Genomic DNA, 16601 nt, shown 5'->3' with positions numbered 1-16601 from the left:
CAGGGCGAGAGAGAGTCATGGACATATACACACTAACAAACATAAGGTAGATAGCTAGTGGGAAGCAGCCGCATGGCACAAGGATATCGGCTCGGTGCTTTGTGACCGCCTGGAGGGGTGGGATAGGGAGGGTGGGAGGGAGGGAGACACAAGAGGGAAGAGATCTGGGAACATATGTATATGTATAACTGATTCACTTTGTTATAAAGCAGAAACTAACACACCATTGTAAAGCAATTATACCCCAATAAAGATGTTAAAAAAAAAAAAAGACAGTTTAAACCCAGAAAAAAAAAAAAAAACCTAGAGACAAATGACAATGAAAACACGACGATCCAAAACCTATGGCATGCAGCAAAAGCAGTTCTAAGAGGGAAGTTTATATCTATACAAGCCACCCTCAAGAAATAAGAAAAACTGCAAATAAACAATCTAACCTTAAACCTAAAGGAACTAGAGAAAGAAGAACAAACCCAAAGTTAGAAGAAGGAAAGAAATCATAAAGATTAGAGCAGAAATAAACGAAACAGAAACAAAGAAAACAAAAGCAAAGATCAATAAAACTAAAAGCTGGTTCTTTGAGAAGATAAACAAAATTGATAAACCATTAGCCAGACTCATCAAGAAAAAGAGGGAGAGGACTCAAATCAATAAAATTAGAAATGAAAAAGGAGAAGTTACAACAGACACTGCAGAAATACAAAGCATCCTAAGAGACTACTACAAGCAACTCTATGCCAATAAAATGGACAATGTGGATGAAATGGACAAATTCTTAGAAAGGTATAACCTTCCTAGACTGAACCAGGAAGAAATAGAAAATATGCACAGACCAATCATAAGTAATGAAATTGAAACTGTGATTAAAAATCTTCCAACAAACAGAAGTCCAGGACCAGATGGCTTCACAGGTGAATTCTTTCAAACATTTAGAGAAGAGCTAACACGCATCCTTCTCAAACTCTTCCAAAAAACTGCAGAGGAAGGAACACTCGCAAACTCATTCTATGAGGCCACCATCACCCTGAAACTAAAACCAGACAAAGATACTACAAAAAAGGAAAATTACAGACTTATATCAGTGATGAATATAGATGCAAAAATCCCCAGCATAATACTAGCAAACAGAATCCAACAACACATTAAAAGGATCCTACATCATCATCAGGTGGGATTTATCCCAGGCATGCAAGGATTCTTCAATATACGCAAATCAATCAATGTGATACAACATATTAACAAATTGAAGAAAAAAACCACATGATCATCTCAATAGAGGCAGAAAAAGCTTGACAAAATTCCACACACTTTTATGATAAAAACTCTCCAGAAACTGGGCATAGAGGGAACCTACCTAAACATAATAAAGGCCATATACGACAAACCCACAGAAAACATCATTCTCAATGGTGAAAAACTGAAAGCATTTCCTCTAAGATCAGGAACAAGAAAAGGATGTCCACTCTCACCACTGCTATTCAACATAGTTTTGGAAGTCCTAGCCACGGCAATCAGAGAAGAAAAAGAAATAAAAGGAATCCAAATTGGAAAAGAAGTAAAACTGTCACTGTTTGCAGATGACATGATAATATACATAGAGAATCCCAAAAATGCCACCAGAAAACTACTAGAGCTAATCAATGAATTTGGTAAAGTTGCAGGATACAAAATTAATGCACAGAAATCTCTGACATTCCTATTCACTAATGATGAAAAATCTGAAAGAGAAATTAAGGAAACACTCCCATTTACCATTGCAACAAAAAGAATAAAATATCTAGGAATAAACCTACCTAGGGAGACAAAAGACCTGTGTGCAGAAAACTATATGACACTGATGAAAGAAATTAAAGATGATACCAACAGATGGAGAGATATACCATGTTCTTGGATTGGAAGAATCAATAATGTGAAAATGACTATACTACCCAAAGAAATCTACAGATTCAATGCAATTCCTATGACATTACCAATGGCATTTTTTATGGAACTAGAACAAATAATCTTAAAATTTGTATGGAGATACAAAAGACCCCGAATAGCCAAAGCAGTCTTGAGGGAAAAAAAACAGAGCTAGAGGAATCAGAATCCATGACTTCAGACTATACTACAAAGCAACAGTAATCAAGAGAATATGGTACTGACACAAAAACAGAAACATAGATCAATGGAACAAGATAGAAACCCCAGAGGTAAACCCACGCACCTATGGTCAACTAATCTATGACAAAGGAGGCAAAGTTATATAATGGAGAAAAGACAGTCTCTTCAATAAGTGGTGCTGGGAAAACTGGACAGCTACATGTAAAAGAATGAAATTAGAACACTCCCTAACACCATACACAAAAATAAACTCAAAATGGACTCGAGACCTAAATATAAGACTGGACACTATAAAACTCTTAGAGGAAAACATAAGAAGAACACTCTTTGACATAAATCATAGCAGGATCTTTTTTGATCCACCTCCTAGAGTAATGGAAATAAAAACAAAAATAAACAAATGGGACCTAATGAAACGTCAAAGCTTTTGCACAGCAAAGGACACCATAAAAAAGACCAAAAGGAAACCCTCAGAATGGGAGAAAATATTTGCAAACGAATCAACGGACAAAGGATTAATCTGCAAAATATATAAGCAGCTCATGCAGCTCAATATTGAAGAAACAAACAACCCAATCCAAAAATGGGCAGAGGACCTAAATAGACATTTCTCCAAAGAAGACATACCGATGGCCAAGAAGCACATGGAAAGCTGCTCAACATCACTAATTATCAGAGAAATGCAAATCAAAAGTACAATGAGGTATCATCTCACACCAGTTAGAATGGGCATCATCAGAAAATCTACAAACAACAAATGCTGGAGAGGGTGTGGAGAAAAGGGAACCCTCTTGCACTGCTGGTGGGAATGTAAATTGATACAGCCACTATGGAGAACAGAATGGAGGTTCCTTAAAAAACTAAAAATAGAATTACCATATGATCCATCAATCCCACTACTGGGCATATACCCAGAGAAAACCATAATTCAAAAAGATACATGCACCGCAATGTTCACTGCAGCACTATTTACAATAGCCAGGTCATGGAAGCAACCTAAATGCCCATCGACAGATGAATGGATAAAGAAGTTGTGGTACATATATACAATGGAATATTACTCAGCCATAAAAAGGAACGAAATTGAGTCATTTGTTGAGATGTCAATGGATCTAGAGACTGTCATACATAATGAAGTAATTCAAAAAGAGAAAAACAAATATTGTATATTAACGCATGTATGTGGAATCTAGAAAAATGGTACAGATGAGCTGGGTTGCAGGGCAGAAGTTGAGACAGAGATGGAGAGAACAAACATATGGACACCAAGGGGGGAAAACCATGGGGGGGTGGGGATGGTGGTGTGAATTCGGTGACTGGGATTGACATGTATACACTGATGTGTATAAAACTGATGACTAATAAGAACCTGCTGTATAAAACAAACAAAAAAACTAATACTAAACTTTCTTTGGGTTATTTGTATGGAAATATATCAATATAAATGTTTCAGTCGTTACATGAAATTCCTAAAAATCTTATATATTCTGGTATAATGTTATAAATCATAATTCTAGTTATTACTTTAAAATGTATATCTCAGAAATAACTAAATTTCCTTGTCAATTGTATTATTATGAACTTTCAACAAATCTTTAACCGTGGTCATTTTTAAGTGTTTTGTCATTTACAGACAGTTCTGGGTGTACTCTGATGCTTTTGCAAAAATGTTCCTGTAACAGGGTTTCATCTTCAAGGAATTCATGGAAAAGACTCTGACAAGTACAGGTTTCTGGCAACTGACTATACTGCTGAAATATACTGCTGAATGAATAAGCATTTTCAGAACTCTAATGGAAAACTGATGAATTCATAAAAGTGCTAACAAAAGATCAAGATGAAAAAAAAATTAATTAATGGGACTGAGTGAACCGATGAGGATGATTATAATTTTTGTGACTTTGTTTGAATAAAAAAAATGTTTAAAAAAAAGGCAAAAGCATTTCCTCTAACATCAGACACAAGGATGCCCACTTCTGTCACTTTCATACAATGTAGTCCTAGCCACAGCAATCAGAGAAGGAAAAGAAATAAAAGGAATCTAAATTGGAAAGGAAGAAGTAAAACTGTCACTGTTTGCAGATGACATGGTAATATATATAAGAAAATCCTAAAGATGCCACCAAAACACTGTTAAAACTATTTCATGAAATCACTAAAGTTGCAGGATACAAAATTAATATACAGAAATCTGTTGCATTTCTATACACTAACAATGAACTAATGAAGGAAAAATTAGGAACTCAATCCCATTTACAGTTGCATCAAGAAGAATAAAATACTTAGGAATGAATCTAACTAAGAAGGTAAAAGACCTATACTTGGAAAACTATAACACACTGGTGAATGAAACTGAAGATGACACAAAGAAATGCAAAGATCTACAGTGGTCATGTACTGGAAGAATTAATACTGTTAAAATGACCACACTACCCAGCAATCTGCAGATTCAATGTAATCCCTATGAAAATACCAAGGTATTTTTCACAGAACTAGCACAAATAATTCTGAAATTTGTACAGCAACACAACAGACTCTAAATAGCCAAAAGAATCTTGAAAAAGAAAAACAAAGCTTGAGGTATCACATGCCCTGATTTCAAACTATATTACAAAGTGATAGTAATCAAAACAGTATGGTACTGGCACAAAAACAGACACACAGATCAATGGAACAGAACAGACAGCCCAGAAATAAACCCACATTTATATGGGCTATTATTCTATGACAAAGAAAGCAAGAATATACAATGGGAAAGACAGTCTCTTCAATAAATGGTGTTGGGAAAACTGGACAGCTACATGCAAAAGAATCAAAGTGGACAACTTTCTTACATCATGAACAAAAATAAATTCAAAATGGATTAAAGACTAAATATAAGACCTGAAACCATAAAATCCCTAAAAAAAAATAGGTAGTACACTCTTTGACATCAGTCTTAGCAATATTTTTTGGATATGTTTCCTCAGGCAAGGGAAACAAAAGCAAAAATAAACAAATGGGACTACACAAAATAAAAAGCTTTTATACAATGAAAGGTAATATCAACAAAATGAAAACACCACCTACTGAATGGGAGAAGATATTTACAAACCATATACCCAATATGGATTTATATCCAAAATACACAAAGAACTCATACAGCCAATATTAAAAAAAACAATCATTAAAAAATGGGCAGAGGATCTGAATACACATTTTTCCAAAGAAGACAAAGAAATGGCCAGACACAGGAAAACATGCTCAACGTCAGTCATCATCAGGGAAATACAAATTAAAACCACAAGATATCACCTCACACTTGTCAGACTGGCTATTATGAAAAAGAAAACAAATAAGACGTGTTGGCGAGGATGTGGAAAAAAGAATTCTTGTATACTGGTGGTGGGAATGTAAATTGGTATAGTCACTATGGAAAACAGTATGAAGTTTCCTCAAAAAATAAAAAATAGCGAGCTCCCTGGTGGCCTAGTGGTTAGGATTCTGGGCTTTCACTGCCATGGCCCAGGTTCAATCCCTGGTCGGGGAACTGAGATCCTGCAAGCTGCGCAGCACAACCAAAAAAGAAAAAAAAAAACAAACAAAAACTACCATAAGATCCAGCAATTCCACTAAACAGAAACACTAAATTCAAAGAATATATGCACCCCTGTGTTTATTGCAGCATTATTTACAATAGCCAAGATATGGAAGAAATTTAAGTGTTCATTGACAGATGAATGGATTAAAAAGATGTGGTATTAATGGACTATTACTCAGCCATTAAAAAGAATGCAATCTTGCCTTTTTCGACAACAGGGATGGATCCAGAGGATACTACGCTTAAGTGAAGTAAGTCAAAGACAAAACCGCATTCCATTTATATGTGGAATCAAAAAGCAAAACAAATGAAAACCAAAACAAACATACAAAACAGAAACTGAGTCACAGATACAGAGAAAAAGAGATGGTCACCAGAGGGAAGAGGGATGGGGAATAAGTGACATAGGTGAGGGAGATCAAGAGGTACAAACTTCCAGTTACAAAATAAATGAGTCATGGGGAAGAAATGTACCCTATTGGGAACATAGGAATAATATTGTAATAACTTTGTATGGTGACGTACGGTAACTAGAAATATCAAACGACTGTACTGTGCACATGGAACTAACATAGTGTTGTAGGTCAATTATACTTCAATTAACCTTTAAAACACGGCTTAATTTGCTCTTTTATGCTACCTGTTCGCAAAGAGATGAAAGTAAAGAGTTAGAGCTTCATCTCTAAATCAGTCACGTGTCCCTTCATAGTCTGTCTTATGAAGACCTGCACAATCCCTGCTACTCTATGGAAAGTCAAGAAATACATGTACATATATATTGGAAGAGCAATTCCATGTGCTATACATTCATTATATCAGAGGTGGCCTTGAATCTCAAAGTTAGAAATAATTTTCTAATTCCACATCTTCTGAAGTCCAAAGCTACAAAGAGCCAGAATTCCTAGCTCCAGTGGGGTTTCACAGATATGCCAAAGTCTTTGCTTATTTCTTCTAGAATAACAAATAACCCTAAATTCTCCTTTGCCAAACATCGTTTCAAGCCTGGAGGTAAGGTGTCATTTACTGAGTAACTCCTATGGAAACTATGTCTATCTATTTGTAAATCTAAGTAAAGCGGGGTTAGAGATTCGCTTCTGGCATGATGGAGGAAGGTGGCCTTCAGATCTTCGCCCCAAAAAGTAACTGTAAGTCTGGACAAAGAAGACTGCCAAAGACAGCCATTTCAGCGCTCTGGATCAAGCATAGGTATACAAATGCAGTGTTTATCCATGAAAATAACCTCAGGTAAGAACAGTGTGAGTTTGAAGCATGTACGCCTAAAGCTATCTCCCTTCTCCCACCAGCTCCATCAGAGTGGTACTTCAACCAGGGCTGGACAGCAAGTGAACACTAGCAGCTTTGCTGCCATTGTCTTAGTGGTGATCGCAGTGGCAAGTAAGTGGGGAAACCAGTAGTTGCAGGCCTGAGTGTCGGGCAAGCAGTGGACCAGCAGAACTGTTGAGGGTTTATCAGGGAGCTCCTGGATGCAAGACAATGAAAGGGGGCTTGTTAAGCTCTCCACATGTCTTGGGTTGACTAGAAGCTGTGATGTGCACAGCAGAGACTGGAGTGGACCCAAGCCACCCACATCTTTGGCCGATGGAGACTGAGTTCATGTGCAGGGATGAGAGAGCCCACACAAAGTATAAGCCAGGACAGTCTTGAAAAGAGCTTAAGTAGGAATGTACTTCTCAGTCCACACACAAGTAAATCAGATTAACAACCAAAAATCATTTAATGTAATACACTATATCTTATGAAGTGAATTATGTCCCCCTCAAATTTATATGTTGAAAATCGAACTCCTATTGTGATGGTATTTGGAGATGGGGCCTTTGGGAGGTAATCAGGTCATGAGGGTGGAGCAACTGGTCCAATGGGATAAGACCAGAGAGCTCTCTCTCTCTCCACCATGTGAGAAGGCAGCCACCTACAAGCCAGGAACAGTCCTTACCAGGAACCGAATTGGCCAGCACCTTGACCTTAGACTCCCAGTCTCCAGAAGTGTGAGAAAATAAATTTGTTTTTTTAAGCCACCAAAATACCAGTGTGTGGTATTTTGTTACGGCAACCTGAGCTGACTAAGACACATGAATAGGATTCAAGGCAAAAAAAGATATGATATCTCAAAGACACAGAAAAAAATTTGACAAAATCCAACACTCATTCATGGTAAAAACTTTCACCAAACTAGGAATACAAAGGAACATCCTCCTTCAGATAAAGGGCATCTGTGAAAATCCTAAAAGTAACATCATAATAAATGGTTGAAACTAAAGCTTTCCCTTTAAGACTGGGAACAAGGCAAAGATGTGAACTTTGGCTTCTGTTCAGCATTGTATTGATACCAGTGCAATAAGACAAAAAAACAAAAAGATACCTCCCATTGGAATGGAGGAAGTCAAACTGTCTTTATTCAGAGATGACACAATCCTAAGTGTAGAAAATACTAAGGAAATCCAGAAGAAAATTACTAGAATAAATGAGTTTAGCAAGGCTAGGCATAAAAAAAATCAATATAAAAATGAGTTCTATTTTTTACATGCTAGCAATAAGCAAACCACAAATGAAATTAATACAATTCCATTCATAATAGCACCAAACAGAATAAAATATTTAGGAATAAATGTAAAAGAAATGAGGTAATTGGTGAAAAAATTAAAAATGGTCTAAGTAAATGGAGAGTTCGTATTTGTGGATTAAAAGATTTAATATTGTGGGCTTCCCTGGTGGCGCAGTGGTTGAGCATCTGCCTACTAATGCAGGGGACACAGGTTCGAGCCCTGGTCTGGGAAGATCCCACATGCCGCGGAGCAACTAGGCCCGTGAGCCACAACTACTGAGCCTGCGCGTCTGGAGCCTGTGCTCCGCAACGAGAGAGGCCACGACAGTGAGAGGCCCGCGTACCGTGATGAAAAGTGGCCCCCGCTTGCTGCAACTAGAGAAAGCCCTCGCACAGAAACGAAGACCCAACACAGCCAAAAATAAATAAATAAATAAATAAAATACACTGCATTATTAAAGAAAAAAAAGATTTAATATTGTTAAGATTGTGTGTTAGTTTCCTAGGGTTTCCTTAAAATACTACAAACCATGTGATTTAAAACAAAAGGAATTTATTCTCTCTCAGTTCTGGAGGCTAGAAGTCTGAAATCAAGGTGCTGGCAGTCTATGCTTCCTCTGAAGGCTCAAGGGAAGAATTCTTTCTTGACTCTTCCTAGCTTCTCATGGTTGCTGTCCATCTTTGGCGTTCCTTGGCTCATAGCTGCATTGTTCCAATCTCTGCCTCTTTCACTGCATGGTGTTGCCCCATGTGTATCTCTGTATTAAAATTTCTATTTTCTTATAAGGACACCAATCAATGAATTAATCCAGTTTGACTTCATTTTAACTTGCTTACATTGTCAAAAACCCTATAGTAAGGTCACACGCACAGATTATCAGGGGATAGGACTTGAACATATCTATCTGGGGGACACAATTCAACCTAACAAATGGCAATACTTCCCAAACTGATTTATGGATTCAATGCAATCCCTGCCAAAACCCCAGCTGGCTTTTGCAGAAGTTTAGTTGACCCTAAAATGTGGATGGAAATTCAAAGGGTCTAGAATAGACAAAACAGTTTTGAAAAAGAAACAAGTTGGAGGATTTATATCACCCAATTCCAAAACTTACTATAAAGCTACAGTAATAAAGACAGTGTAGTATGTAGTATTTGTGTAAGGACAGGCATACAAGATTAATGAAATAATTGAAAGCCCGTAAATCCTTATATGGTAAATTTGTTTTTGAAAAAGTTGCCACGACAATTCAATAGGAAAAGAATAATCTTTTCAACAAATGGTGATAGGACAGGAGAATATATTCGTAGGCAAAAACAAAAAAACAAACTTAGATCCTTTCCTCACAACATATACAACAATTTACTCAAAATGGGTCACGAATCTATGTGCAAGTACTAAAAGTGCTAGAAGAAAACAGAGGAGAAAAGTATATCTTTGGGTTAGGCAAAGAGTTCTTAGATATGACATCAAAAGCATGAGTCATGAAAGAAACAAATAGCTAAAACGGACTTCATTAAAATGAAAAAATTTTTTGAGTTTCAAAAAAACATCACTCAGAAAATGAAAAGATAAAGTAGGGTCTAGAGGGAAATATTTGTAAATCATTTTCCTGATGAAGAAGTTGCATGAGAAATACACAAACAACTCTGAGGATTTAATAAGAAGACAAACAATCCAATTTAAAAACGGTTAAAAGACTCAAACGAATATCACAGAGGCATACAAATGGCTAAAAAGCACATGAAAAAATGCTCAACATCGTTAGTCACTCAGGAAATGTAAATCAAACCATAGGAGACATTACTACCTACTCTCTAGGATGTCTACAATCAAAAAGACAAACTGTAACAAGTGTTGGAAAGGATGTGGAGAAACTGGAACACTTAAACACTGTTCGTGGGAATATAAAATGATACAGCCACTTTGGGAAATAATTTTGCAGTTTTTTTAAAGGTTAAACCTAAGCTTACCGTTTAAACCAGCCCTTCCACTCCTAGAAATCTACCAAGAAGCGTGAAGAAAGCTCATATGAGAATATTCACAGCAGTTCATTACTCATACTAACCAAAAACTGGCAACAATCCCAATGTCATCCACTGGTGCTTAGGCAAAATGTGGCCATATCCATACAGTGGAATACATTCCGTAATTAAAAGGAGTAGAGTATGGCCACATGCTACACATGGATGAACCTCAAAAACATCATGAAAGTAAAGCAGACACAAAAACTGGATATTGTACAATCTCATTTATATGAAATGTCCAGAAGGGCAAATTTATACATACAGTAAGTAGATCAGTAGTTGTGTGGGGTTGGGGTGAGAGCAGGCATTGACTGCAAAAAAACTGGGCTTGAGGAGAACTTCTGGGGCGACGGAGATGTTTTAAAACTGGACTGTGGTTGCATAACTACGTATCTACTAAAAATCAGTGAACTGTACATTCAAAATGGAGGAATTTTATAGTAAGTTATATATCAATAAAGCTGAAAAAATGTGACATTATTGCTGCACTACAAGAGATGTGTCAAAGACACCACAGCAAAGGAGAAAAGGGCAACCAACCAACTTTGCCTGTGTAAGTGGGGAAGAAGCCAAGGACAGAGAGGGACAGCAAGGCAGAAAGGAATACACAGGTTTATTTCCTCAACAAATAAATATCTATTGTCTACTCTGTTCTAGGTGCCTGAGAACACATCAGAAGCAAAGTCCACACCTGTAAAACTCCTATGTTAATAGGAAGATAGGAAATAAACAATAACAAACATGATAAACAAGTTAAAAGTATGTATAGACAATATTTGAATTTAACATTAAATGATGAGATTCCTCACGCACAAGGGGAAGGGCAGGTACAGGACATAGGATGTGCCACAGAAGAACCAGGGTATGTGGTTTCACTGTGTTCAGTGAGCCCTGTGACTGGGTGTACAGAAAAATAACCAAAGAACGTCAAAGTAGGAATCAGAAGTGACACTCAATGTTTCATTTAATTATTCTGCACCACATAGGTATTTTCATTGGTACAGATGAAACTGAGATTAGGGCATTTGCCTGGCAAAATGATAGTAACAGTATGTATTGAAGATGGTCTTTATTGGACTAACAGTGCCTGGCACGTAGTAAATGCCCTAAAAATGTTTGCCTTTATGTTTATTATTAATATTACGGTGTCATAGTGCCTAAATTATTAAGTTCTATAGTCTATCCAGAAAGCTATACAAAATGAATCAAGAAGAGATATAAAAAAAGATTTGCCTCCTTCTCTTTCAAAATGATCCTTGCAGGAACAGTACACAGATGTGTATTTCTAATCCTTAGGGCATGGGTTCATAGCACTGCAGTTCTCTCCTCCAGAAATACCTTTATAGCCCTTCCTTAAATTTATGGACAGTTTTAAAAATTATCTAAAGCTTTCTTTCTTAGGCCACCAACTCAGTGCAGACAAAGGGAAAGTCTATCAATAACAGAATACTCCACAGAGGTTATTGCGAAGATTGAGTTAATATATGTACGCACTAAAGGGTTAACTCAGGAGGCCTGGGTTGCCCAAACCCTGAACATCTCAAAGGTCTTCAGGACTGGCCCTTGACCGGCTCCTGAGATATCCTCTGAGCCCTTGGAATATCCTGCTAGTACAGTACATTTGTATGCCATTCTTTGGGCCACACAGTTATCAGCCTGACCAGACAGTTTATGCTAACAATGTGACTTATGGTGAACGATTTTGTAGGCCTGAAGTCCTTGGTTTGACCTCTGGGAGTGCTGGAGATTGAGTAGCTAAGGTCAGCCACATGGGCAAGAAAATCCTGGACACCAAGAAAATCCTGGACACCAAGACTCAGGAGAGTTTCCCTAGTTTGCAACATTTTGTCACTGGGAGAGTTAAGTGCATTCCCATGCAAGTTCACTGGGAAGGGACATCTGGAAGCTTGTGCCTGGTTTCTCCCGGACTTCAGCCCATGCCTTTTCCCTTTGCTCATTTTAAATCTGTATCCTTTCGGTGTAATAAACCATAACAAAAAGGAGAGCAATTTTTTTGGGGCGAGCTCTGTGAATCCTTCCAGTGAATCATTGAGCCTAAAGGTGGTCTTGGGGACCCATGACAGAATATGGAAGTCCTTAGAAAAGCACCTGGCATCTAGTGAGCAAATATATGGATAATTATTATTGCCAAGTGCAGAGAAGTCATTTAAAAGTTTAAGAATAGCCAGAGAGTGCTATTATTTCTGCCAATCTCTGATCTCAATTTCCATAGTAGGTTGGGGCTAAGATGATTAAACAAGAACATACTTCTTTCATCACAAGCTTGAGACACACTGGATTTGATGGCAACACTTAAGTCAATTTCCAGGAGATTCTGGTTCTAGTTAGTAGACAATACTAAAACAGAATGAATGTTTAAATGTTAATAGAAACAGGCTGACAATAATCAGATTAGAAACAGTAAAATACAACAGAGATCTCACAATATAGCATACCTTGATTTCCTTTATACTTGGAAGTGATGCATTTAGAAATTCCTCAGTTAATCTCTTCCAACTAGCAGCTTTGCTGAGATCAGAATGAATGATGAATTTTTCATAAATCCTAAAACGTTAAAAAAATATCAACCGGTAACTGTAAAGCTATATTAACAAAAAGGTCTATAAGAAAATTCATATATATCTGAACATGCACATATATATACACACATATAAACTTACCCTTCTATTGTCTTTTCTACTTTGTGGCTGTTGACATCTAAGAAACGATGAAATCTAAACGAGAAAATGTAATTCTTATAACAATCTTGTCATATAGCTATGCAGGTTAGTCTCACAACCATGCACATCTCCCCGACACCCTATCCTCAGCTATATGTTTCTAGTGAGTGCACCTCTCTCCCTGTATCACCTCTATCATTCATGCAAACAACCACTGAACCTGAGAGACTGCTCAAGCATTCTTTCCATAGGACACAGGCTGTCCTGAGCTACCCAACCCTGTCCTCTGGCTCCTCTGTCTTTTCATAATGCCATGTGTCTAAGTCCAGCACAATACATTCTATAGCAGGGGTTCCTAACCTTTTTATGCCAGCGAAGCCCAGTGAATCCTAGGGACTCCTTCTCAGGATAATGCTTTTAATCATAAAATGAAATACAAAAGAAGCCAAGCATAGTGAAATACAGTTGTGAAATTTTTATTTTTTATTTTTTTTGCGGTACGCGGGCCTCTCAGTGTTGTGGCCTCTCCCATTGCAGAGCACAGGCTCCGGATGTGCAGGCTCAGCAGCCATGGCTCACGGGCCCAGTCGCTCTGCGGCATGTGGGATCTTCCCGGACTGGGGCACGAACCCCCAGGGAAGCCCTATATTTTTATTTTTATTTATTTATTTATTTGTGAAATATTTTTTTAAAGTTTGTGATACAGTAAGAAACATGTATCTTTGTTACAGCATTAAATAACAAAATCTAGCAGTGGGTTCATAACTATGTAACAGTAAATGACATTTTAAAATATCTGCAATAACTACAACATGGCAGTGAAATATGTGATTTCTGCTGGTGACACAGTCATATAATAAGTAACTGCTTTTTGTTTTCATTCATAGTTGAAGGAAATGCTACTTTTTAGTTAGAGATTAGTGTAATTTTTTTCTTGTCCAAATCCATAACATCTGAATTCTATCTTCAGGCCCTCAGGTTAAGAAGTCCTATTCTACATCATATGTAATTAATTTTTGTCTGTCCTACTGAAGGACAGAAGCTTTATTTTGCCTATCTATGAATTTCTAAGGCCTAGAATGTGGTCAGTTTTTTAAAAAACAAACATGAATTGTTCATTTTTCTGATGGATTAAAGCATCATGAAATTATAGTATAGCTCACTCAACTGCTGTTTTTCATCTTTTAGTATCAAAGCCACATAATCTGTACTTGAAGTAAATTATACTACTAAATAACATATCTAATGCTAACCCAGTAAATGGCTGAGTGGAATACCACTTTACTTATAATAATTTAGTTTTTCAGTGTGCAAAAGTAGATAATAACTGCTAATGTCTCTCTCAACTCTAAAATGATGTCTACTTACCTACTGTCATTTAGAAATATTAATATAAAAAATTATTTGAGATACAGCATTTAAATTTCTCTATTTATATCACCTATTCAGGCATTGTTATATTTATAAGTTACATTTAAGAACTGAGTATTTTATTTCAGAAACCTGGGGGGGCTGTTAGACTCATCTATTCTTATTATAAACCAGGTAGGCACTTTATGATCATTAAGGTTGATAAGATTACAGATTTTGCAAAACTGTTTACTATTCAAGAAGATTTCTATTGAAATTAAACAGGTAGAATATTAACAATGACTAACATTCTTCTGATAATTTTTTAAAAATAATAATTTAATTACAGGTAATGATCAAAACAGTATCGTCTAATTTACATGTTCCATAAAGAAAAATGGGAGCTCTGACTTCACCTAAGTACCTAAACTGAATAAATCTTTAAAAATTCATTACATGAAAAACTGTATTAGAAGTTGCATTAGGTGGCCTGGTGTGCTCTATGCCAAGAACTGTTTTGGTGCTGGAATAAGAACTGAACAAAACAGACGAAGATCCCTACCCTGGTGGAAGCTGTATTCTGCATGAAGGTGGGGGAGGAGACGACAAACAGTAACAACAGGTAAGTTATCCCATGTGTCATGCTACGCGTTTTGGAAAAAGAAAAAGAGCAGGGTAAAAGAGATCTGGAGTGGCCCAAGCAGGGAGGGAGAGTCAGCGAGAATACAGTTTTAAATTGGGTATGGCCATTATTTTGCTCTAAAACTTTACTCACCCATCCATTCAAAAAATTGTTTGATGGGCAGTGGCCCGCGCTAAGTGCAGTGGGCGGGGCAGGGAACTGGATAGACAGAACCCTTCCCTAGGGGCGCACTTCTAAGACTGGAGAACGACCCCAGCAACCCACAACCCACTGTTCGAGCTTGCGTGTGTCACTGTGTCAGGGACCCAGAAGGCGCGAGGTCACCAAGCAGCTGGAGCGGCAAGGCGCGCTGGGGCTCTGCCGGTCGCGCCACGCGCCGCACACCTCGCCAGACCCCTTCCGTCCCCGGCTCCGGTGCCGCGCCCGCACCTGAAGTTGGACCAAGCGAAGTGCAAGGCGAGCTGGAAGTTGGGGTCCGCCTCGTCCTGGACGCCCGCCACAAGGCGGACGAGCTCGCGCACGTCGCGTTCTTGCCGTCCGTCCAGGCGGCTCCAAGACGGCACCGGAGACGCCATACCTCCGGCGCTCCCGCAGTCCTTCGCCCGGTCGCGCCCGCTCTCGCGAGTGTTCGAGCTACCGCCTAGTTGAGCGAGGCTGCGGCCTCTCTCGCGAGAGTTCGCGCTGCAATCGCGTTGAGCCCTGGCTCTGATTTTTGTTGGTGGCTTGGGTCTCACGTGGTTAAGTTTAGGAACGTCTTAAAAGGGGTAGACGTTATTAGTAGTTTTATTAAGAATAGTCTCTGGCTAACCTTGGTTGATGGTTTAACTCCTAATGTTTTGAGAGCAGCCACTTCTCATTTGGTGTATCTGTTTGCACCTGAACTTTCAGGTACCATGATCCGTTAGTTGCCCATTCTTCTCTAAGCTTCAGTTTCTCCTAGAGGTGATCTCCAGTGATCTTTCGGTCCCTCTCTGCCTACAAGGGCCACAGTACATGGCCCACGCTCCGGCAGGTGTAAGGAAAGTGCGTTGTCCCACACACAGACTGAGTGCTACACCTCCTGCTCTTGCCAGTGACTCCCAGTGGCCAAAGGAGAATTTGGTAAACCTCGTTGGCCAGAGGTAATGTCTTTGCTGTTGTTCGTAATTAAAACTGTACTTTAAAACTGTTTCCGTTAAGAATTGCTCGTAACCATTCCAAGACTTGTTACATAGAACTCTTTAATTTTTTCTTTTAGGGATCTACTGGGTTTTCATGTGGTTTATTACATTGCATTACCTTAGTAAAAGATAGCTGATACACCACTGTCTCAGTCTGTTTGGGCTGCTGTAACAAAGTACCACGTACTGGGTGGCTTATAAACAACAGAAACTTATTTCTCATAGTTCTGGAGGCTGGATTTTGAGATCAGGGTGCCAGCATGATTGGGTGAGAGCCCGCTTGCTGTAAGCTGACTTCTGGTTGTGTCCTCACATGGTGAAAGGGGTAAGGGAGCTTACTGGGGCCTCTTTTATAAGGGCACTAATTCCATTCTTGAGGGCTCCACCCTCCTTTTCTAATCACCTCCCGAATACCAGCATATTGGGCATTAGGATTTCAAATTATGAATTTTGAGGGGACACAAACAACTACCTAAAACATAGGCTGCACACA

At 38.3% G+C, this 16601-nt stretch overlaps 1 protein-coding gene across 1 annotated transcript in view; it reads right to left on the bottom strand.

The window, feature by feature from the left end:
- TUBGCP5 (tubulin gamma complex component 5) overlaps positions 1-15534 on the bottom strand; it is a 57333-nt gene extending 41799 nt beyond the window's left edge. Inside the window, exons 1-3 of the mRNA XM_065880237.1 lie at positions 15378-15534; positions 12956-13009; positions 12731-12839 (exon numbers count right to left, since the gene is read on the bottom strand). Of these exons, the coding sequence (XP_065736309.1) occupies positions 12731-12839; positions 12956-13009; positions 15378-15523 (309 nt within the window). The 5' untranslated portion in view covers positions 15524-15534. The remainder of the gene's footprint in view (positions 1-12730; positions 12840-12955; positions 13010-15377) is intronic.
- Between the last annotated feature and the right edge of the window lie 1067 nt (positions 15535-16601).

The sequence above is a fragment of the Phocoena phocoena genome, chromosome 7, assembly GCF_963924675.1.
Source record: "Phocoena phocoena chromosome 7, mPhoPho1.1, whole genome shotgun sequence".
NCBI lineage: Eukaryota > Metazoa > Chordata > Mammalia > Artiodactyla > Phocoenidae > Phocoena > Phocoena phocoena.
Note: the sequence above shows the minus strand (reverse complement) of the source record. Positions and strands in the feature narration are given on the sequence as shown.